At 36.4% G+C, this 25,871-nt stretch overlaps 1 protein-coding gene across 1 annotated transcript in view; it reads left to right on the plus strand.

Annotated features, from left to right (window-relative positions):
* The window catches only part of LOC122796911 (ATP-binding cassette sub-family A member 13-like), a 3,979,956-nt gene that overhangs the window by 323,124 nt on the left and 3,630,961 nt on the right, over positions 1-25,871 (plus strand). The window contains exon 7 of the mRNA XM_044065669.1: positions 1,920-2,249. Within this exon, the coding sequence (XP_043921604.1) occupies positions 1,920-2,249 (330 nt within the window). The remainder of the gene's footprint in view (positions 1-1,919; positions 2,250-25,871) is intronic.

Below are 25,871 nucleotides of genomic sequence, written 5' to 3' on the forward strand. Positions count from 1 at the left end.
CATTAATCATGCTAATAAATTTAAGGAGTTGAATACTTAAGATACTGAGTTTGTTTGACAGCTATGGACTTCATGTTACTAATTACATACCCTGGACATCCATGGAGATACCGTGTTCTAAAGGGATAAACACAACAGGCTGTGGCCTGCAAAACTGAGAACTGAACCTGGGAGTTGAGGTGATGAGATACGGCTATTGTTAAGGGGCGGAGTTTAGCATCAATGTACAGTTGATTTAGGTCCGCATCTATAACTTTCATCAGCTTGTGACAGACAAGCAGCTAAAAGTTGGTAATTATACTAAAATAATAGTCAAATGCTCATTCTGTTCATTTAAGTCTATATCAAGGAGAATTACCCATAGGCATACAAAAGTATTAGTAGTGTTGTATAAATCCCTAGTAGTAGCTCAGATAGAATACTGATGCTGCTTTTATTTGTATACAGAAGCTGATATAAAGAAACTGGACAATATTTAGAGATATTATATTAGACACATTACTTAAAGTGTATTGGTCATGTTCTAAAGCACGTGCTAAGTAACAGGTCTTTGAAGTTAGATATAACCTCCTAAACGTGTACAATACCAATTATGCAGTTTTTGAAGGAAGAAAATTTATGTTCACAATTATTTTGTTTGTAAGGATGGCTCCCTGAATTTTTTTCTTAGAACTTACAAATCCCTGCCATGACATCAAAAAGGACTGAGCCCATGATAGCTCACTGTGTAAATCAATACATAAACTACTCCGCTTCAGCCATGACATTATTGTGTGAGTATGATTACAGAGAAAAACTGAGAAAACAATTAAACTAAAAAGTCAAACAGTACCCTTTAGTCTTTATTTATTTATTTATTTTCATTTTTTTTTTTTTTTTTGAAAAATCACTTGCAACTTTATCATGGGTGATGCAACTTGAAATATAAATTAATTGTAAAACAGACATGCCTCCAAACATGACCAATACACTTTAAATGCAGCTGCTGTATTACAGTGAAAGATTCAAGAATTTAAATGTGTTCTTTGTCTGCTATGCAATACTTTGTGGTGATTAATCTATGTATTCAAGAGTTCAGAGAAAACATTTGCTGGGTAGTTTTAGTTCTTAGGTTTCTGAATCGTGCAATGTGCATACACAGAATAAGGAGTTGTGCCTCAGAATGTATAGTTTTAATTCAAGTTCAAGGGCAAGTGCTTTCAGGTCAAGTGTCAAGGCTATTTAATAACTGCAAATGGATAATAGGCAATCTAATTCTATAATGGAATTTAAAACCGATATCATTATTTTAGATGGTTTCCATATTTGGTCCTATGCTACTGGATAAGTGCTCTTTTATGGACATAAAATTCTACGCTCATATGTAATATTGTAACACTGTAACATTGTTTAATAAGCAGGAGACTTAAGAATGCCTAACTTTGTATTAGTTAACATTAAACTTGCTGAACATAAATAGTGAACCTACAAACGAAAATTTGCGAAATCTATTGCTTAAATTAAATGAAATGCTTTTTAAAGCTTATGCTCATGTTTTGTGCATGTTTTATGATGAAATGTACAGCAGTATCTAAAAGGACAGTGTCCTTTACTGAGATGATATAACTTTATGTCTGTAGATTCTTCAGGTATAATTCTATCCCAAGAAAGAATTCAACTGAACAAGAGTAAGACACCCTGGTGTGAAAGTAGATATCTAAAATATTATGGACAGTTATGTTTAGTAATGATGGGTCTTCTTTAAACTCAACCCATCAATAATTATTCAGCAGAGTTTGATAAATGATATCAGTGTACGTGTGGATTTATTACTGAGTCCTTGTGTGCCAGATGTATAAAAACAATGAAGCAATGAAATACCTCTTGTGTGAGCTGATCAGCTGCTCACTAGTTTCTATGTTGTCTTTATTTTCTAACAGTACATGAAGATCATGGGAGTGAGTCCAATGACACATTTTCTGGCCTGGTTCCTGGAGAATTTTGCTGTAATGACTGCCTGCAGTGCGACTTTAGTTATTATTCTGAAAGCCAGTCGGATCCTTACGTACAGCAATGGTTTGATTGTTTTTCTATTCTTCCTGGATTTTGGAACTGCAGTAATTATGCTGAGTTACCTAACAGGCTCATTATTTAGTAATGCAAACACTGCAGCTCTTTCAGCAAGTCTGTTCTACGTTATCTCCTTTTTACCATTTATGGTCTTGATTGTCATGCAGAAAAACATGACTTTAACTGTTCAGACAATACTGGTAAGAAAAAGTTATATTTATTATAGTAGTATAATTGCTTTGAGTGGCGTTTGATGTAATGATTGTTAATCTCCTTGCTACTTCATTTGGTTAATGATCTCTTTTGCATGTAGGCTTCATGTGTGTTCCAATAAGCATGATGGCATAGGTCTCAGCACTAGAGCCTCTAAATTGTCTATGCATGTGTATGTGCATGTGTATATACGTGTGTGTGTGTGTGTGTGTGTGTGTGTATGTGTCCACATGTGCATATTATCCTATGGAGTAGCATCCAATCCATGATTTGTTGTTGGCCTTATACCATTGGTGTGCTCGGATAGGCTACATTTGCTTCATAACCTTGAAATAGATAAAAGTTAGTATAGTAAAATAAAAGACTGCCTGTTCAGTATTATCTCTGAAATCCCATTAACTAATGTCTTTTATTATCAAAAATTTGTGCAGCTAAAATATTGTCTAAAAGTGATGAGAGTCATGATTTCAAAGGCTATGTATAACATAGACTGCAGTCTCTACAATAAAAATATAACAGTACCCTCTGTTTCACACGGATGAAGGTATGCCATCTTAAAAAAAAATTCAGTAGCTCACAGGCCAGGAAAGGAACAAACTGTGAATTGGATCAGTAATCCAGAAACTTTTGAACATTAACTTCTGCCTTTCTGCAGTGCAGGCTACAAAGAACATTCATCACTGGAGATCCTACTGGTTAAGGAGTGTTCAGACTCACTGCCTTATGTCAGTCTGAAAACTTTTTGTACAAAGTTTACATTGAAAAACAGAGGGTTCTTCAACATGACATGTGACATATGATGTGCGTTACCTTATCAAGTCTTTTGTGATGAGGAAATAATCAAAAGTAACTACAACAAATATCAGTAGCCAAAAGTCCCTATACATGCATGCATGATAATGTGTTCATGGGCATACAGACTCTATATAATAATACACATTTCATGTGATTATATATGAACACACAATTCCACTTTACAGAACACACAATTCCATTTTCAGAGGTGCCGTAGGAGCACTATCTACTTAGCAATATAAACTCTATGAAAAAGAAGTTTGTAGATTGGCTGCTATGTAAATTGACTATGATGCACTGAGTTTCTAGATACTTATTTTATTTCTGTGATTCTAGCCTTTGTTAAACCATCATGGCATGTTCTTCATCACTGCCAGTTACCAACCATTTTTTTTGCTCTGCATCAGGTGTTATATTTTAGAATGTATATGGATAGGTTTTAACATTTCCATTAGTCAGGTTGTGGCTAAAAAGAGTCCACTTTTGATTCTATTGACCAACTTAGGAAATAGAACCAACAAAGTATGTCCATGATGCCTGTAGCCTCCATATTGTTCATATAATGTTTATTCATTTATGATGGTCCTCCCTTGACTTCTTCAATTTCTGAGTTAGAAGCAGGAAGATTTAAGCACAGTTCTGATTAAACTCATGGACATGCATGCTGCTGTAGAAGGAATCCTACTAAACTTCTACTGATGTTATCAATCCTCCACTTCCTACTGCTGTGTCTCACAGGTGTCATACTAATCCCTTCCTACATAGATCTTGGACATCCATCAAACATACATTTAATTGCTTGATTAACCTAATGATCTGTCCTTCTTGTGCTAGCTAAGCAGTTCTGCAAATATTTTCCCTAATCATGTGAGCTCATCACTGTGACATAATGTAACACAATCATCTTCACAAGCACTAATACCTGTTAAAGTTGGAGAATATTCTGTTTTCTTATTTATGCATTTTGTATCTAAATGTGTAAGTGAACTGGCCAAAAAATATATATTTTTATTCATAATGTGGGCCTATGGTAGAAAGTAAAAAGTTAATCAAGGAATAAAAAGAAAAACAGACAGGATCCTCCACTACCTTGATTTATATAGACAAAAGACACAATTTGCTAAAATACTAATAATCATATGGGAACAAAGAAAATGAAGAAAAGCATGAAACACAATATAAAACAAATGGGAGGGTTAAACTGATTAAAAAGCTGTTACCAATCATGAATAAATAAATACATAAATAAAAGTCTCTACGATGCCAATAAATGAGAGGAACATGTTTAATCACAAACTTCAGTACATTCTTTCATCTAATAATTGAAAAATATTTCTTCAGACAGAAATAACAAAGTAGTCACTTGCGTTTAACTAAATAAAACATTTCAACATATAGCATTCACTAACCAGGCAGCACCATAATATTCCCATATTCAATGAAGAATGCATTACAGATTACTTCTTAGATAAAATGGCAATGCTTCAGATGTTATCCTTTCAACATACATTTAAAATTTAAATCATAAAGTCCAGGATGCTTAGATGCATTTAATAACAATTTCCATTTAAAGCCTTTAACATCTAGTTCTATCTCTGTATCACCATATCTTGCTTTAATTTGAACAATAGCAAATAAAAATATAAGCATCTTAAATATATGTCATTTTTGTATGTTTGAAAGTGTATTATTTTCATTATGAATTTTAAGCACATAGTTATGCTTATAAATTCTGTTTCATCTTCTTATTTATTTGATCAACATTAGCAGACACAATTCTAGACCATGGTTCTACATAAATCATAATCAGAAACTTACAGTTAATATAACATGCAGGACTATAAAAAGAAGGCCCATTTAAAATGAATCTACAGTAATGATAGCTGATGCAGTTACATGTGCCATGTCTCCATCTAATAGGTTGTTATGGCTCTGTCTCAAACACATTTTTTAGATTGCTAGTATTTGTAAAACTAGGCTTCTCACCCAGAATTTGAAAAATTATCTGAAAATGCCTTAAACAATTTTCAGTTTTCACTTGTAATCCTTTCAATGGCCAAAGAATGAGACAATGTAAGCAGCATTGATTTACTTTGGTTAACTGGCTTTAAATTGTTTTCATCATAATAAACCAGCTTTTGGCTTAATTTTCCATCTAATGGTTACTATCTGATAGTGAATTTAAAATGTCTCATTCTGGAACAAATGAAAACCATGTCTTTTTTGAAAACTTCAGGGAGATAATTTCTAGCAAGAAATATATTTTTTAAAGTATAGACATCATTGTCATCTTTCCTACGTTTTCCCATTTTCTACATGGGGTCAGGGTGTCATGTCACTTGTCACCTTCTATCCCTAGTCAATGCTACTCTCCTACCTTCTTTGACACTCATGCCTGACTGTCTCAGGTCTTCTCTCACACAATCAATCTACTTCTTTGCTGGATACCCTTGTTTCCTCTTACCTTTTTTCTGTCTGTCCCAAATCTTCTTCACCAGATTGTCTTCTGCTTTCCTGCATAAGTGAAAAACCACAGAGTACCTATAAGTGCCCAAACACCTCCACATCCAGCAAGATTTTCCATTCGCCAAATAACTTATTATAAGTTATTTGGTGAATGGAAAATCTTGCTAGATGCGGAGGTGTTTGGGCACTTATAGGTACTCCATGGTTTTTCATTTAGTAGTACCTTTTTGTGGTGGTTATTCAGTTCCTGCATAAGTGCCCTGAACCACTGTAATTTGTTCTCTTTGCTAAAACATGACTCTAGGTGATTCACCATAGGTAACACAGCTTTCACATTGTTCTCTTTTTATAATTTTATACTGCTTCAAATCTTCATTTACTTATTTACTTTATACTCAGTCGAGTATACCTAGGCTGCTTTCATTCCAGCTGTGCTATTGCCATGCTTGATGTAGACTTTCTTCTAGGTTGTAAAAGTCTTTTAGGCCATTAAATTAACTTGTACTAATAGTTAATGAAGTTGTGTTATGACTGGAGAATCAGCAGCTGCCACTGAACCACAGACTGTCCGGACTATGATTGCAGATGCTCAGAAATGAAAAACAACTCACACCATTCAAGCAGCTTTAATAGATATAATCAATCACATAGCTTATAGTTCCATTATCGCATCAGATATTTTCATTTTAAACTTAAAAGCACCCAGTCAAGAATATGTAACAACGTTTACTACTTGAACACAGCTGACACCTGGGCCCATCCACATGGCTAAAAATAAGAATCTCACAAAGAACTCGTAAAACTACTCAGTATACTGAATAACTTAGTAGTGGGCCTTCTGTGTGGCATATGAAAATTTCCATGTTACCACTAGTAGTACTCCAAAGTACTCAAAGGTGTGCATATTACGTGTGAGTTCTTGTGTAAAAGTGTAAGTTTCATGTGATATTTATCAGTTATTTTGTCTTTTAGAGAAAAAATAATCAAACCACTGTATGAATTATGTGCTTTTTAAATAAGAACATGTCAGGTAGGCTAGTCCTTCTTTAGCTTGTGTTCTGAAGGAATACTCGCTGATACTGTTAAACTTCACCATGTAGAGATATTTGCTTTTTCCACTTGCACTAGTTGTTAACTTGCTGACTAAGACCTGATTACTTTGTAATTATTTTTTTTTTTTGGGGGGTGGGGGGGGGGGGCTTTGTTAATGGTTAGGTCTAGCTGGTGTGTTCACTGTGAGAATATTTTGAAACCATTCAGATATTATTACAGACTTCCTTTATGCTACTTTTCAGGTCTGTTAGCTAGCCTTTTGACATCATCACCCACTTCTTCCCTTACCTTTAATCAAGCATTATTCTCTCTCTCTCTCTCTCTCTCTCTGTTTCCTTGCATGCCATTTCTGCCAACGCTATGTTGTAGGAAGATTTGAGCAGGTTTTACTCTCTCTAAAGCTGTAATTTTTTTATTTCTTTTCTTGCATACTATCATTCATTTACCTTCCCCTATCTAGCCTGTCTCCTGTAAAAGCTTAGCCTGCCCTCTGGCTCTCCTGACTGCCTGTTCCGAGGAAATGAAATAAATAGGAGGTGAAATCAATGCCATTTTATTTCACAAACTCCTCATTTATATAAGGGATCAGTAGTCAAAGGTATGATATAATACACAGACTAAATAATGCTACAAAGCAAGTCATGGTCTTTGAAGACAAATGGCAGCAGATCTGCACATTACAAGGTAATGACAAATATAGAAGTGCAAATGATGTCAAAGGTCATACAGATGTTAAAGTTAATGCAGTAATGTAATACTAAAGAGAATGTTCTTCACATTAAACAGGAAAACAATGCCCTAGTGTACAAACTGGGCAGATATTTAAAACTACACAAATGCAGTAGATAAAAACTCTACAAAATATGTTGCATGATTGTATAAGGAGTTAGGATAAGTAATGGTTAACATGGGCACTGACTGCATTGTTGATAGTTCTTATGGGTAAATAAAGCTGAAATAAATAAAAGTAAAATGAAAAGAGACATACATAAATTATGTAAAAACACAGAAAAAACTCTCAGGTGTTTGTTTGTGACAAACTTTCCTGTAGGATGTGTAAGTCATTTGCTGATTTAATAACTGCTTCTAGCTTGCAGTCATCTGCAAACTTAGTCAGTCAGAGCATTTTGGTTTCAACTTTTACTTCAGAGAAGTATGTACCAAACAGAAGAAGTTCCAGCACTGAATCTTGGAGGACTCCACTTATGACTGGTCTCTCTTTGTGGAGCTTTCTTTATTTTGATCTCCTGCATCCTATCTGTGAGCCAGTTGGCAATCCAGTGGATGATGTAGTTTTAGTTTTTCTATTATGCCCAAGTGGGGATTGTGTCAAAAGCCTTGGCCAGTTTGAGGTATGTGCATGTACAGTTTAACTTCACCCATTGCTATGGTGACCTTTTCAATGGAGTCCACAAAGTTTAGTAAACATGACTTGCCCTTGATGAATCCAAACTGAAATGAATCCAGTGTTCAGAGGCTCCCTGTGTCCTTATTAATTAGTTTAATGATAAGTCTTTTCATGGCTCTGGGTATGATGTTGTTCAGACTTATAAGTCTATAACTCCCCGGATCTGTGAAAATTTGATCCTTGTGCAAGGGAATGACTGTAGCTGTTCTACATAAACTTTTTTACAAAACCTGTATGGAGGTTGATGTTGTACAGTGTTATTTGGGGGATGGGGTGTTGAAATCATGCCTCATGCTATTTAAGATGCATCCAGGAATATTGCTAGGAACCATTCATGTAATATTTTCAGCTTTTGATAGCACTTTCACACATTAATCTTAGCTGGACGCAAGTTTGTTTAAGCCATATCTTGTAGATTAGATGGTGATATCTTGTAGATTAGATGGAGGGGAGAGAGGGGTATACTTTTAGTTGGATTTATAAGCTAGTAGGTTAGCTGTATCGACAGCCTCACTGTTAAATAACTTCACTTACAGTCAGCTCAGTGCATTGTTCCATTGTGCTTTTGAGATTACAAACCATAACTAAAAAGAGCTTGTGGTTTTCTTTGGCTTGGGAAGCTGTTTTACTCTCAATGTGGCTTGGGGGATTTTACCAAATGCCTGAGTTCTTGTTTATTTCAATTATGACAGCTCTATCATTCTGTGAATTAATCTTTTTACTTTTGGTCAAAATTATCTTCCTTTTTTGTAAAGCTTGTTGATATTATGGCCTCTGTGTTCCCATGATTCAACAGTATTCTTCCTGTCCCTACTTAGTCTCCAACTACAAACTTTGATTGAAAGCTGTGTCCAAGATAATAAAATCCAGGACCTCTGGGACTAGCAAGACAATTTAAAGTACATAATTGTTAAGAGATGATGGTTCTAATAAATATTTTATATACTGTGAGACATCTAATACCTCCAGATCCTCTGCTACTGTAAAGAGACAACATCACAGTGATGTAGTACACAAAACAAGCTGTGGTAATCAGGCCCAGACCAGGTTTCAGATTGCTGCATTCTATCAGAGAAAAACACTGTTACAGATAAGTTGTGGAGGAACAGGAGAGACCTTCATGAATGTAAGTTGATCCCGAGATTCTTCTAGGAACTGGTATATTTGTGCAGAAAGTCTCAAGCAGATCTGTTTGTCTCCTGCTATCTCCTGTTACAGCAGACAGTTAAAGAAATTCGGATCCGTGACTCTTTGGTCAACTCAGGAAATTATATCTCTTTCATTCCTGTGGACAGGAATGACCCTGTATGATTTTCAGCCTTTCTCTGATAAGTAGGGTTCTTCTGTAGATTCAGAAGGACTCCTCAGTAATAGTTGTAGCAACTCAGTTTTGGGCCAGGCAACAATGGTTTTCTCTTCATCTGAATATGGCCAAGGGCAATTAGCATAAGCTTCCACACAAAATTGACTTACTCGCACAAAACAAGGGTTGCTTCCTACATCCCCAAACTTCAATTTCTTCAAATGACTGCATGAATTATAGAATCTTGAGACCTTTTAGGCAGTCTTTCTCTGAGGATATGCAGCAGGTATTAAAGGAGGCAAAGAAACCTTCTAGTAGAAAATCCCAGATTGGTAAGTGGAAAAGATTTTCTGGTTGGTGCCATTCCTAGAAGCAGGTCCCATTTAAGGCTGTCATACCTTTGCTTCTGAAGTTTTCAGGTGAATACAATAAAAACGATGAAGAAAACCAGGCTCTCTCACCACGAGACAATAGGAGACAGCTAAGGTATTCAACAAACAGCCCAATGTCACTAAAACAAAATCGAATAAAGCAGTTTCAATCTTCCAATATAAACTTCACCGTAGACCAAGGCAAATTCAGCAAAAAAGAAAGAACCTTTATTAAATGTTTTCAGGTGACTTATTATCCTTTGGCCTTGCTTATTCATGTATCAAGAATCCCCTCTTGGCTATATTTGCTACTTTGCACTGCAACCCCCCTCCCATTTTTCCATATTTGAAGTGAAGCAGCTTTGAAAAGGGGTGCTAAATACCTACCCAACTAAAACAGTAATGTCTTCGGAAAAACTACAATGTTTCCCTGGAACCTGCTCATGAGGCTAATTTGAAGTTCTTATGTTGGGAAACAGTATTCCTTATTGCGCTGATTTCAATTAGAACAGCATCAGAGTTATAAACTCTTATGGTGAATCGTCCCTGTCTTATTAATCCCAAAGACGGGGTTTATTTGAGAACAGACAGAGCCTTACTGGATGCCTAATGTCTCTTCAGACTTTACAGTTCATTTCCATGTTTCTTCTTTCCAGAATTTTAAAATAAGGGAAAATAATTTTATATACAATGGTTATCCTTAGGCCACTCAAGTGCTACATTGACAGGAATAACATTTTGAGGAATGCCGATCATCTGTTTGTCTCCTATGAAGACAGGAAAAAGTGACAATCAGTATCTAACCAGGTAATTTTTAAATGTTATCCCATGTTATTGCCTCTTATTACTAACCAGGAAATTTCTAAATGGTTTCTCATACTATTGCCTGTTATTACTAAATAGGTAATTTCTAAATGTTATCCCATGCTATTGCCTTTAATTACTAAGTAGGTAATTTTTAAATGTTATCCCATGTTATTGCCTCTTATTACTAACCAGGTATTTTCTAAATGGTTTCTCATACTATTGCCTGTTATTACTAAATAGATAATTTCTAAATGTTATCCCATGCTGTTGCCTTTATTTACTAAGTAGGTAATTTTTAAATGTTATCCCATGTTATTGCCTCTTATTACTAACCAGGTAATTTCTAAATGGTTTCTCATACTATTGCCTGTTGTTACTAAATAGGTAATTTGTAAATGTTATCCCATGCTATTGCCTGTTATTACTAAATAGGTAATTTGTAAATGTTATCCCATGCTATTGCCTTTAATTGCTAAGTAGGTAATTTTTAAATGTTATCCCATGTTATTGCCTCTTATTACTAACCAGGTAATTTCTAAATGGTTTCTCATACTATTGCCTGTTATTACTAAATAGGTAATTTGTAAATGTTATCCCATGCTATTGCCTGTTATTACTAAATAGGTAATTTGTAAATGTTATCCCATGCTATTGCCTTTAATTACTAAGTAGGTAATTTTTAAATGTTATCCCATGTTATTGCCTCTTATTACTAACCAGGTAATTTCTAAATGGTTTCTCATACTATTGCCTGTTATTACTAAATGGGTAATTTGTAAATGTTATCCCATGCTATTGCCTGTTATTACTAAATAGGTAATTTGTAAATGTTATCCCATGCTATTGCCTTTAATTACTAAGTAGGTAATTTTTAAATGTTATCTCATGTTATTGCCTCTTATTACTAACCAGGTAATTTCTAAATGGTTTCTCATATTATTGCCTGTTATTACTAAATAGGTAATTTGTAAATGTTATCCCATGCTATTGCCTGTTATTACTAAATAGGTAATTTGTAAATGTTATCCCATGCTATTGCCTGTTATTACTAAATAGGTAATTTGTAAATGTTATCCCATGCTATTGCCTGTTATTACTAAATAGGTAATTTGTAAATGTTATCCCATGCTATTGCCTGTTATTACTAAATAGGTAATTTGTAAATGTTACCCCTTGCTATTGCCTTTAATTACTAAGTAGGTAATTTTTAAATGTTATCCCATGTTATTGCCTGTTATTACTAACCAGGTAATTTCTAAATGGTTTCTCATACTATTGCCTGTTATTACTAAATAGGTAATTTGTAAATGTTATACCATGCTATTGCCTTTAATTACTAAGTAGGTAATTTTTAAATGTTATCCCATGTTATTGCCTCTTATTACTAACCAGGTAATTTCTAAATGGTTTCTCATACTATTGCCTGTTATTACTAAATAGGTAATTTGTAAATGTTATACCATGCTATTGCCTTTAATTACTAAGTAGGTAATTTTTAAATGTTATCCCATGTTATTGCCTCTTATTACTAACCAGGTAATTTCTAAATGGTTTCTCATACTATTGCCTGTTATTACTAAATAGGTAATTTGTAAATGTTATCCCATGCTATTGCCTGTTATTACTAAATAGGTAATTTGTAAATGTTATCCCATGCTATTGCCTTTAATTACTAAGTAGGTAATTTTTAAATGTTATCCCATGTTATTGCCTCTTATTACTAACCAGGTAATTTCTAAATGGTTTATCATACTATTGCCTGTTATTACTAAATAGGTAATTTGTAAATGTTATCCCATGCTATTGCCTTTAATTATTAAGTAGGTAATTTTTAAATGTTATCCCATGTTATTGCCTCTTATTACTAACCAGGTAATTTGTAAATGGTTTCTCATACTATTGCCTGTTATTACTAAATAGGTAATTTGTAAATGTTATCCCATACTATTGCCTGTTATTACTAAATAGGTAATTTGTAAATGTTACCCCTTGCTATTGCCTTTAATTACTAAGTAGGTAATTTTTAAATGTTATCCCATGTTATTGCCTCTTATTACTAACCAGGTAATTTCTAAATGGTTTCACATACTATTGCCTGTTATTACTAAATAGGTAATTTGTAAATGTTATCCCATGCTATTGCCTGTTATTACTAAATAGGTAATTTGTAAATGTTATCCCATGCTATTGCCTTTAATTACTAAGTAGGTAATTTTTAAATGTTATCCCATGTTATTGCCTCTTATTACTAACCAGGTAATTTCTAAATGGTTTCTCATACTATTTGCCTATGTCACAAGTGTTAATTAAATAAAGGTGTTTATAACAGAAAAAAAAAAACTAATAATGAACATAGTACAGTTCTGTAAGTAAAATTGCTATAACAGTAAATGTTCAAATAGATCACTGAGAAGTAGTTGGCACATCCCTTAGTCCCCATATTTTTGCTATTTTTATGCCAGAATGTGGGATTTTGTTTTGTATGGACCCATTTGTTAGGGCTCTAGCCTTCTTCCTCTGCATCAAAAAAGCCCTAAAGATTTGGAGCCCAGGTCTTTTGTTTATCCTGATTCCCTCATGCAGGGCAGTGGTTAGGGTACATGGAGGGTGCAACAAAGCATTGAAAGCTGGCTGGTTGGGTCTGACCTTAAAAAACATATTTAAAAAAATACATAAAAAGGTATTGCCCATCCTAATGTACTTCATATTTATATTACCATAAGCATGATCCCCTTGTAATCATAAAACAATTCTACTATTAACTATTACTGTTTGATGTTCCTAATACTTTACACTCATCTATTATTCTCTAATACTGGCTTAATAGAGATAGTATCATTAAGTCCTGGATATTCAGACGCATTAAGTTTAATAATATATTTTTTAAAGTCTGTTTTATTAGTAAATTAATAAAATTTAGGCATTGTTTATTAAATATGATAATTTGAACAGGTTTAAATTTAAAGGTGTTAGTACAAGGTATTAAAGTTATATTAGATAGGTAGTCGTTCTGGAATTAATGCACTGAGCACTTTAAATAGTTAATTAGTATATATAGGGTAGGAAATGTTTTAAGTTTGTGATTGGTTTAAAGCCACATAAAAAGTGAGTAGTGGCTGTTAATGTTGGTTCTGATGAAATCTACTATCAGTAGATGAAAGCGCTCAACCAGTAACGTTGTAGATGTCAATAAATTTTGTACCAAAGTATTTTGTATGTGCCCTTGTGTTCAGTGCATATCTTGGTGACTGTGACTGATTTTGGATTATCCTGTTGTTACATTGTTGGCCAGTCCGGTCGATCATCATTTTTATTCTTCATAAAATGCTTTGATACAAAACCTGTTTTTCCATTAACTTTCATAGGAAGAAGGCTAGAGCCCTAACAAATGGGATCCTTTTTTCCTTACCTTTCTTCTTCCCAGACATACTCCCTACATTTTCTCCTGCCTAAAACACTTTTCCCCCATCCTCTCTGATTACACTCTGTGCTTACATTTTTCCATTCTCTACTGCTGTTTCTAGTGTTTGCTTACAGATTGTTTTTTCTCTGTAGCTGCTTCTCCCTTTGGCTCTTGCACTCCTCTCCCAACCCCCCAATTCCCACCCACCCCAAGGGGTCCTAGACTAACACCTCCCAAGCCACACCCCTTCCCATAAATACCCTATCCTTTTCCTTTGCTTATTAACCTTCTACACTCCCCAAACTCTACTACTACTACTCCTTAATTTTCTAATACACCATACATAACTACTTCCCTGCCTCTCTCCTAACTCACACTCTATTACATCTATTATACTCTTCCCTACTCCTATTACTATTACTTTCTCTTAAACCATCCTTCTTACTATGGCCCTACCACCTATATCTACTTTCATACCACTACTACTCCTATGTACTACCCTTCCTTTCCTATCTGTATCCTACATCCTAACTTATGTTCAGTGACTTTCACCATCCCTTCCAGCATACTTTACTTGCAACTCAGGTAACCCCCTACAACCACATTAATATAACAGCAACTTCTGTCTACTTACATCCAAAGTACCACAGACTAGGCCACATTACTTATCTCAAATGCTATAAATCCCTAAACATTTACTCTAAAACCTTACAGTTCACACATAGACCTAAACATTATCTCCAATTAGACGGAGACATTCACCCCAACCCTGGTCCCCACAACAAAGATAGCTCTAATCCCCAAACACTCATTCCACCCACCTCTTACAACCCAGATAAATCATCTGATTATCTTTTTATGGCACATCTTAATATTCATAGTATTAACAATAAAATAGCTCATCTTCATGCTCTGTTAGATGTCCATTCCTTTGACATCCTATGTCTTACTGAAACATGGCTTAAACCAACAACTCATGTCAGTGAAATCACCCCACCTGGATACGACATATTGAGACTAGTCCATAAAACCAAAAAAAGTGGGGCAGTAGCCATTCTTTATAAGTCATGGCTACACATCACTTCTCTCAATGTGCAGCTCCCTACTGACAGTAATGCTGAAATCTTTTCTGCTAAACTTCAAATAAACACCTTTAAATCCATCTATTTAATTTGCTCCTACCTCCCTCCTGGAAAAAACATTAATACTCTTGAAAATTTACTTAGCTGGCTCTCCATTTACCTACCACAAGAAACAATAGTGCTGGGTGACTTTAATATAGACTGGACTACTTGTAGATCACCCAAGCCTACTACCCATATTAATCTATACCAATATTCCCAAAGCATTACCTGCCCCACTAGAACCAATAAACCTAACAACAAAGAAAGCACCTTAGACTGGATCCTATTTAGCAATCACCCCCTCTATATATAAAACAGGTACTCTTCCTGATGACCTCAGTGACCATTCACTGACCTATGTCATCAGACAAAGACTCAATATCCCCAACTCTAATTTCTTTAGGACTACTCAGTCCAATATAAATTTTAACCTTGAATGCTTCCAGGCTGAACTTAAAGCATGTGACTGGTCACCACTGAAACACCTCCAACTAGAGGAGGCAGTGTCATACTTTAATAGTAAATGCTTACAAATTCTAAACTATCATGCCCCCATACACAGAATTAGGACTAAATCTGCTCCTTGGCTTACAAATGAAACCAGATTGAAAATGTCACACAAAAACAAAATCTGGGTCAAATGGAGATCTTCTAAAAACCCAACAGATCATCTAGAATTTAAACAATTGTAAGTGCTGTTAAAATATCTATAATGACTGACAAACAAAAACTTCTACTTTCAGCTCCAGCAGACCCACAAAACATAAACCACAAAAATTCTGGTCAGGTATAAGCAAACTCTTACACCCAGGTCACACCAAAACACCAACCCCATCAGATACCACCAGTAACAATCCTAAGCATATTGCTAATGCCTTTAATACCTTCTTTACTGAGGCTATCCAATCACTAGCAAACTCTCTATCCCCTGTTAAACCATGTCTGTCATCCACCTCAACTAGCTTACTACCATCATTCCATCTACAACCAGTTCCTACATCCCTCATTTGCACCCTTCTCCTAAAAACTAAAGCCATGCACCCCTTCAGCAGTACTCCTACCAGCCGAATGCTTGCAAAAGGCAGCCAGAGTTGTAGCCTATCCCATTTCTATCCTAATAAATAGAACAGCTTCTAAAGGAACTATCCCATCTATCTGGAAAATCTCCCATGTCATCCCTTTACATAAGGGTGGGAACTCCACTGACCTTTCTAACTTTCAACCAATTGCTTTACTCTCTCCCTTAGCACAAATAATGGAAAAATGTATCCACCAACATCTACTCAACCACCTTCTCCAAAATACTTACTAGCTAGCTGTCAGCATGGATTTAGATTATTCCATAGTACCACATCTGCCCTTTTATCCTTTTCTGACTGCATCAACAAAAATCATAATAACAACACTCTATCTTCTGCACTTTTCATTGACCTCTTAAAAGCTTGCGACATGGTTAACCATCAGCTTCTTATTAATCTACTTAAATCTTTCTCTCGATACACTAGCACTAAAATGATTATATTCCTACCTGGAGAACCATCAACAAGCTGTGCTGTGGGATAACACACTAGCCACAAATCTTCCTGTCTCCCTATGTGTCCCTCAGGGCTCTATTTTTGGCCCCCTCCTATTCTCAATTTTTATTAATGACCTCAACTTAACAATTCCTCAAGCTATCTGCATACAATATGCTGATGATTCAACATTAATATGCTCTGCTACTTCATTATCAGAATTCCAATCCCTCACCCAAAAGGTACTGAACATTGTGGAAGACTGGTTCCTACAGCGCTGCCTACTCCTGAACCACAAAACAAAAAAAAAAAACAAATTATTGCTCTTTAATCCTACAAACAAGTCCACGCAAATAGACTTCACAGTGTTATCCAGTAATGGTACTGCTATATCTCCTGACCCAAATACCAAACTCTTAGGAGTAACAACTGATAATAATCTGACCTTTGACACATAAAAATCAGTGAACAAAAAGCTAGGCACACTTTATAGTATTAAATCCTTCCTTACACCTACAGCTAGAACTACTATTGCCCACACCCATCTTATCTCTACCCTCCTCTATGCCTCTCCAATTTATACCAATCTTTCCAAAAGCAACCTCAACAAGCTTACAAACTCTTACAACAACATTGCCAGATTTGCCACAAGTTCCCCATTTAGAACCCACCATTGTCATAATCTAAAACAAGAGGGTTGGCTGGAATTCCATAATCAACTTCTCTTTTACCAGCTTACTATCACGCAAAGGATCCTCTATCATCCTAGTAACACACCTATACTTACTAGCCTGGTTACCCCCTACATAAATATATCTACCCTACGCTCAGCAAAGAAACTGCAAGTATCAATACATAAGTCCTACAATAAGGCTTGGGACTCTCTATTTTCCAACACCATGGGGAAAACTTGGAACCTGCTCCCAAAAGAACTCTCATCTCTTTCCTCTACACCACTCTTCAAGAAACAACTCAAAAATACCTTAAAAATAACTGGCTATGTCCATGCATTAACCCAGATTAATTACTTCCATCCTTCATACTTTGTCTAAGCTTATCTCACTACTGCTTTTGCTAAGCACTCCTTCCTATTAACCTCTGAATGTATTTGCTATCAGCTAATAAAGTTATGTACTAGATTAGAGTATCATAGAAGGTACTATAGTAGTTTGTCCTTTCTTGCAAACTCTCTATAGTATAGTATGAATTTGTCTATACCTCCTGTTTATATTATTTCACCATTTGTATTGTAAAACTTTTGTTGTTTAATTGATGTTTACCTATCATCCAAATAACTTGTATTGCCTTGCCCTAAAACGTACTGTATCTTTATGTCTACTAAATCTTAGTGGAGCTTTCCTCCCCGGACCTCTACTGAAAAAGGACATATATCCAGTTGGACTAGCCTGGTCAACAAATGTAAAATAAAATAAATAAATAAATAAATAAATAAAATAACATTTCTAAATAATGTATACTGATATTTAAAAATTACCCCTGCTTTTGTGCTTTATTGCCCCCATTGTTCATGTCTACTGAACAAAATAAGTTAGAGCTGATCTAAACTGTGGTTTACAGGGTAACATGATTTGTGGAAAGCAAGCTGGAAACTGCCTAATTTTAGTCTGTTCCTCATAAAATGTGTGTTTCATACCAAATCACTGAGGATTGCTGTCACTGAATAATGACAGTCATTTGAGATTCAGGTTTCATTTACTTCAGAAAATGAGTAGCTTATTATTTTAATGACTCTAAATATATAAGAGCATTATTTAAAATCTGTCCCTGATTTTGTTCCTTTGTCCCTGATTCTTGCACTAAGTGGCTGAGAGCAGCTTGAATTCATTTCAGTGTTTCTTTTATTTATTTATTTATTTGTTCATTTAGTCAGAGTTGTATTTCTGAGGTATACATAGACAAAATAGATACAGTTGCTGGAACTTCAGAGGAATATGAATAACTGCTGTTTGCTCATTATTTTAGCTTTGCAGTACTATGTTCATCCATTGCAAGAAACACTAAACTGGGGTCCAATCTGCTTGAGTTGGTGATAGCTCAGATGGATGTTGATGATTTCATGGGACCTATCAAAAAGAGTAAAGGAAGTTATCTGATGCCCTTGGTAAATTGCCAGTAATAATAGTAGAAATACCACCATAGGTCTCCTCTGAAAAGAGATCACTAGGCTTGTGGAACTAACCCAGTCAACAAAGGAAGAATAAATAATAAAAAAATAACATATTGTGATTTGTATGGAAAAATTTTAATACTTGAACGTAAACTTACTATTTATGTGGAACTTACTATTTATGTGGAACAAAGCCAAGATAATCCTGTCCTGAGCATCCACAGCTCCTCTGTGCTGGTCCTGCAGTTTAGGTTGCTTGTTTTCACCTCCTGTAATCCATCCCAGGTGCTCCCTCCCTGCTTTAAACGCAAAAGGAATACCTCCAGCCATCACCTGAAGACACCCTGAATTAGCCAGCTTGCCAGATACTTAGAAAAATACTACTGAGAAGACCCCTCCCCCAACAAGATTGTGTAAATTAATCCATCCTGGGTGCTCCCTCCCTGCTTTAAATGCAAAAAGAATACGTCTGGCCATCACCTGAAGACACCCTGAATTGGCCAGCTTGCCTGATACTTAGAAAAATACTACTGAGAAGACCCCCCCCCAACAAGATTGTGTAAATGTACGTTGCTCAACATTAATTAAATGTAGACTTGATGTACTATCTATACAGTTAATCTGTCCTCCCGTGTGTGCGTTCTAGCAGCCTACAGCAGACCATTTGCCCTCTCTCCCTCCTGTTATCACTACACTAGAACATATTTAAACCTAAGACTGGTCCAACTATCCCTGCTGTTTGCTGTCTCCTTCTATCATTAGGTGGCAGCTTCTACCAATATAAGTCCTAGATATTCTTTATAATCCCAACAAGTTTTATTTTTTCACAAACAGTTGGTTATGAGTTAATATCCTTAGACTGTAAATATCTTCTCCCCCTGCTAAACCACCCTCTGTAAAGGCAGCCTTCTTTTTCTGGCTGGAAATATTTAGTTAATACCTTCCAACTACAGCCTTTAAACTGCTCGTTGCTGATACTTTTTCTGCCATACTCACCTCTAGTGTTCTTTCCTGCTCTGTTTGCCCTATGGGCTCACTCCGCTTCCCTACCCTGCCCCCATTTCCCACCCTCCCCAGTACTTCTAGCTTTATTCCTATCTTACCCCACCCTCTCAGCCTAATTACCCAATACCAAATCCCCCCTCATTACTCCTCCCACCTATAGCCATCCTTCTTAAACTCTGTAATCTGTACTCGACCCAATAATTATAGTCCCTTTCTCTTTCGTTTAATCTCTAGAATGCCTCCATCACTTTTTAAACCCTTTCTTCTTCATAGCCTTCTATATTTTCCTAACCCCTCATACTACTCTCTCTCTGCTCCAACATGCTCTCCTCAAGTTATTACACCCTCCAGTCCCCCAGCCTCCTCTTTCTGTTCCTACTTCCCTTATACTATGCTACCTCATATTCCACCTATGCTTGTCCAATACCACCTACAAAGACAACTACCATACAAACCCACCTTCCCCCTCACTCTTACTCCCATTTCTACTCTATCTCCTTTTCTCTCATTCAGCCCAACCCTCTGCACCTATTCCATCCTAAACTCTTCTCCTCTAAAGTCAAGATACTGTCACCTGCTCCAATTTACAATCTACCAAAATTCATGCCTGGCAGACCAATATGGCTAAAGGATATCTTCTTCAACAACCTAGTCCAAGCTGGAGATATCCATCCTAACCCTGGTCCTACATCCTTTGTTAATGACACTCATCCCTTACCCTCTTCCTCCTATGTCAACACCCTAAAGATTTTTACATTTAATGCACAAAGTCTAAACAACAAAGTACACCAATTTCAAGCTTGGTTAAGCCATAACCAACCAGATATCTTAGCCATCTCTGAAACCTGGCTCAAGCCATTTATCTCCCACTCTGAGATTCTGCCCCCATGATTTCATTGTCTCAGAAATGACCGACTAAATAAAAAAGGTGGAGGCACTGCCCTAGTCTACTCCAACCTTCTAACCTTAATTCTCCTCCAAATTCCAATTCCTCAATTCCAGAACACTGAACTAACTGCTGGAATTCTAAGACTAAATAAACATAAAAATATCTGCATCATTGCCATATATATATATATATATATATATATATATATATATATATATATATATATCTCACCTGGTAACAATATCTCTACACTCGAAAATATTCTCCTATGGGCCTCTACTGAAATTAACTATGAAACTTATATCCTTGGTGATGTGAATATTGACTGGAATAAAATCAATTGCCTCTCTCCCTCCCTATCCAGTAACCTCTATAACTTCACTCAAATAATCCTCTCCATCACTTGAACTAACAAAATAAACCCTACTGGATCCACTATAGATTGGATCCTAGTCTCAGATCCAAATAAAATAACCAATTCTGGCACAATTCCTGATACCTTTAGCGACCACCTCCCAGCCTTCATGCATCGGTCAACTAGTTCTTCCCCACACCAGCATCTGTACATTCAAACTCATAACCTCAGTAGCTTCAACCCAACTACTTTCTCAAATACTTTCAAACAAATTAACTGGCAAATTCTAAACATCCTTCCTCTTGACATGGCTATGGAATACTTCAACTCTGTCTTCCTTGATACTTTAAACTCACTAGCCCCACTAAGAAACAAAAGTATAAAAACTAAAACTGCTCCTTGGCTATCCAAAGAGACAAAACAGATTATGCACCACAGAGACAAACTATGGAAGCTTTACCAAAACAATAAACTGGACAATACCTTGCTCCAATATAAACAGCTCTGCAACCGTGCAAAATGTCTAATCACCAAAGACAAAAAAATCCTACTATATCAAACTTTAGTCCAATAGCAATAAAACGCCCCAAAAATCTGGAACTCAGTAAAATCACTCCTCAATCCAGGCTCCAAGAATAATCCCTGTCCTGACTCAAGTAAATCTGATCTAGAACTAGGCTCTGAATTTAACTCATTTTTCATAGGCACTATTACTACCCTCACCAAGACATTTCCCAATAATAACCCAACTGCTCTACCCTCTCCCCCTTCTAACTCATTTCATCTGTTTGAACTCAAAACCATCTCCACTAACTTTATAAAAAAACTTTTGTCCAAACTTAAACCTTGCTCTAATGCTCCCAACAATATTCCCTCTTCCTTCCTAAAATATGCTGCTGATGGCATTGCACTCCCAATCAGCATCATTATCAACTGATCTACAGAAGAATCATACATCCCTAAACTCTGGCACTCAGCTTATATTCTTCCTCTTCATAAAGAAGGCAAAAATACCAGCATCTCAAACTTTCCCCCCATTGTTTTGCTCTCACCAATCTCCAAAATCCTAGAAAAATGCATCCACCTCCAACTTATGCCTTTTCTGACCCAAAACAATCTTCTCACTCCTGCTCAGCATGGCTTCCGTCCAGGCCATAGCACAATAACCGCTCTACTCTCTTTCCTAAAAACTGTCAATCAAGCCCGAGATTCAGGCCACTTAGTTTCTACTCTTTTACTCGATCTGTCTAAAGCCTTTGATACTGTTTCCCACAAGCACCTTCTCTGCCATCTCTCAAACCTTAATCTCTCACATAATGCTTTATCCTGGTTCTCCAGCTATCTATCAGACATATCACAGGCAGTCAAATGGAAGAACTCCATCTCTTCCTTTCTACCTACCCAAACTGGCGTGCCACAGGGATCCATCCTTGGGCCAATGCTTTTTAACATCTTCATCAATAACTTTCACACTGCTATTCCTGATGCTAAAATCATTCAATACGCAGATGATTCAACCTTAGTCTGCTCTGCCTCAAACCTCTCTAAATTGCTGACTAAAACCCAAACTGCCCTCTCAACAACTGAAAAGTGGATGCACCAAAGCCACCTCTCTCTCAATGCAAATAAATCAAAGATTCTATTATTCCCTCCCACAAAGACCCTCTCCTACGATAAAAACAACTTCAAAGTCTATAGTCAAACCAACTCACCTATAGAAGTAGTCCCGTCTGCCATACTACTTGGCATTACTGTAGATGAACACCTCAAGTTTGTTATTCATATTCAACAAAATATTAAGAAAACCCACCAAAAGCTAGGTATACTGTATAGGAATAATCACTTTCTCTCCAACTCTACCAGTCAAACTCTGGCCTTGACTTATCTTCTTCCTTCCTTATTATACGGAGCCGCTCTCCTAACCAACCTGTCCTCCTCTATCATCTCTAAACTAGAAAACTGCTACAATAAAAATCTCAAAATTTGCCTCTAAATCTAAAAATACCACCCATCACTGCCTAACCCTACAATCCCTGAATTGGCTTGAACTCCCAAACTACCTAGACTATCTCCAACTCACTACTGCACATAGATTCATATCTCACCCAAAAAAAGTCCGGCTCTAACTAACATCCTTCCCCTTTATACACCCAACAGAGCTCTCTGATCTGAAAATCAGAACTTAATTACTATCCATAAACCTAAATATCCTGCTGGCCAACTTCTCCTATCTTTTTCACTAGGCAAACAATGGAAATCCCTTCCCTCCACACTAAGAACCATACCAAATTCAGAAAACTTCAAAACCCAACTATTCAAACACCTGTCCACTAAATGGAAATGTACCTGCTTTCACCCAACCTAATCCAAGGGGGTTCTTGCTCTGGTTCCCAAGCTCTACAAATCTCATAGTTATCATCCTATGAGCCTATCTAAGCTTTCAACAATTTCTATAGCTTCTCTCTAAGCTCTCACCTGCTACAGCTACCCTCACACAGCCCAACCTTGTAAATATTGTAAATAGCATTCTACCATTGATGTGTGTATGTAAAGCGTATTTACATTTTCCTAAAAGGTTTGTATGTAAACTGTTTCCACACCTAACCCATATTTGTTTTCCTCAAATGAAACTATGTGATCCCTACCTTCAAGATTAGTGAATTTGTTAACTATGCATGCTATTGAATGCATTTATGAGTAACTATTCTACATAAGATCTTTAATATTAACTATCATTTGTATCTAAATTGTATAATGCATCTTGGAGCTTTTCCCCACGGGCCTCCACTGAAAATGGGTCAATTCGGCCCCGCGGACTTCCCCGGTAATCAAACTGCAAATAAATAAATAAATAAAATATGTGACGTGCCCATTTTTTTCAGAATCAGATGTCTAAAGTATAGACAGAAGTGACTAGATCTGCTGGGTAGGTAAGGGGGCTGTCTGTGGATAAAAATAAATGACACTTTTGATATATTCTCAGTTTAAGCAATCACTTATCTGGCTTTACAGTGTGAGTGTACATTTTAAGTTACATGAATACTTTACTGTGATAACTATGTGTTTCTGTGAAATAAACCTGAAGTACACTACTGTCACTATTGTTTTGTTATTACTTTTTTTATCACAGTCAGACAACTGAGATGTAACAAAACAGCAAAATGGTTGTAACTGATAGATATGGGGATTGTCTGTGGGTAAAAGGGGCCTTCCTCTGCTGTTGTTTGATCGTAATGTCAGACAATGTATTGTATTTGTAGAAATTATGGTAAAGCTAGTATTTCTATGACTTATGCTTGTGTGTGAGTGCAGGAGTGAGTGCAGTGTATTTTAAGAGTAACACATTGGGAATAATTTCTCTCACTTTCCTTCATAAGCATCAGTGTTGCACAGTATAAGTGGCTGTGACTGGTGGTCTGACAGGAATGCAATGAGTGTGAAAGCAACTGTTTTCTCAGTGGCACAGTGGTGTAGTGAGTATCATTGTCATCTTACAGCTTTTGCTTCTGGTTGAGTTCTTGGTTGTGTTTCCTTCAAAATGGCATCTGCATGGACTTCCTGTTTCTGTCTGTGTTAATCTATGTGCTCTGTTTCCTTTAAGATCCCAAAGACATGTCTATACAGTTCTCCGGATATATGACCAGGTTTATGCAGATGGGACACACTGTTTTGGAAACTGCATCATTGTCATCCTTGGCCATTGTAGGCCTCGCACCCAACCATGGCCAGTCAAATGGTTGTGACTGATGCTCATTTAGCTCCACTTCAAGAATCAAGAAGGTCCCACCAATCCAGCTGCTTTGGTTCTCACAGATCCACAACTTCCCTATCCCCTGTTGGCCTAATGAGGGTAATTCCTACTTGTAACTGTCACCACTGTCATGAATGCTATCCATCTATTGGACCCGACATGGGGAGCCATATCAAGGTTGACACTGTAGAGCTACATGGTACAATTGGCCTTTGTTCATAACATGGAAGCTCTACCTCAACACTGGAGGATTTGGCATATCACTTCCCCTCAAACTGTTATCTTTCTGCATGGCTAATACATCCCATTACCCTTAGACCTATGATAACAAAGTCAAAGTCAAAGTGAGCTTTATCATCATTTAGACTCCACAAGGGTAACTAAATGAAATTACATGCATCAGGCTCAATACTGAGATAACAATTACACACATACAAATTATATATAGCACATGCAACATGCATAACATTAACTTTAACTTAGACTGTTATTTTACTATCTACTACTATAAATTACTATGTCTACAGTTTTTCGCAGCTGAGTGATTGATTATCGCACATTCATTTATTGCATACTTATTTTCTGATACGTTAGAATACCTAGTAGATAAATATTGCACTTGATTGATGTTGAAAACAGATAACAATGAGCGAGCATCTCATAATTTCCATTCTGCCATAATGGTTTAATGGACACAATACTTTATTAATGACTAACATTCCTGAGATTGCTTCCAGAGTTCAAGAACCTAATCGCCTGTGGGAATAAACTATTCCTGAGTCTGGTTGTTTTCAGCACATGCTAAGGTATTTTCTGCCAGACAACACGCTTGTAAACAGACCAAAGGCAGGGTGTGTAGGATCACTGGCTATTTTCATGGTGCTGTTATAGCAACATGTTGTATACAGGCCATGTATCACTGGGAAGTTGGAGCCTGTTATTCTCTCAGTGACCTTCACCACACTCTGTAGGGCTTTTTGATCTGCAGCTGAACAGCCCCTGTACCACACTGTGAAGTTGCTTATTAGGATTCTTTCTATGGTCCCCCTGTAGAAGGTGATAAGGATGGAGGGTGGTAGATTAGCTTTCTTTAACCTCAACAGAAAATGCAGGCATTGGTGGGATTTCTTGGCTATGTGACTGGTGTTTAGTGACCAGGATAACTCCTCCACAATGTGGACTCCCAGAAATGTTGTGCTATTTACTATTTCCACCCTCCCTCCATTAATCATGAGTG

The sequence above is a fragment of the Protopterus annectens genome, chromosome 3.part0 (genome assembly GCF_019279795.1).
Source record: "Protopterus annectens isolate FY-2018-M chromosome 3.part0, PAN1.0, whole genome shotgun sequence".
In the NCBI taxonomy this organism is placed as follows: Eukaryota; Metazoa; Chordata; order Ceratodontiformes; family Protopteridae; genus Protopterus; species Protopterus annectens.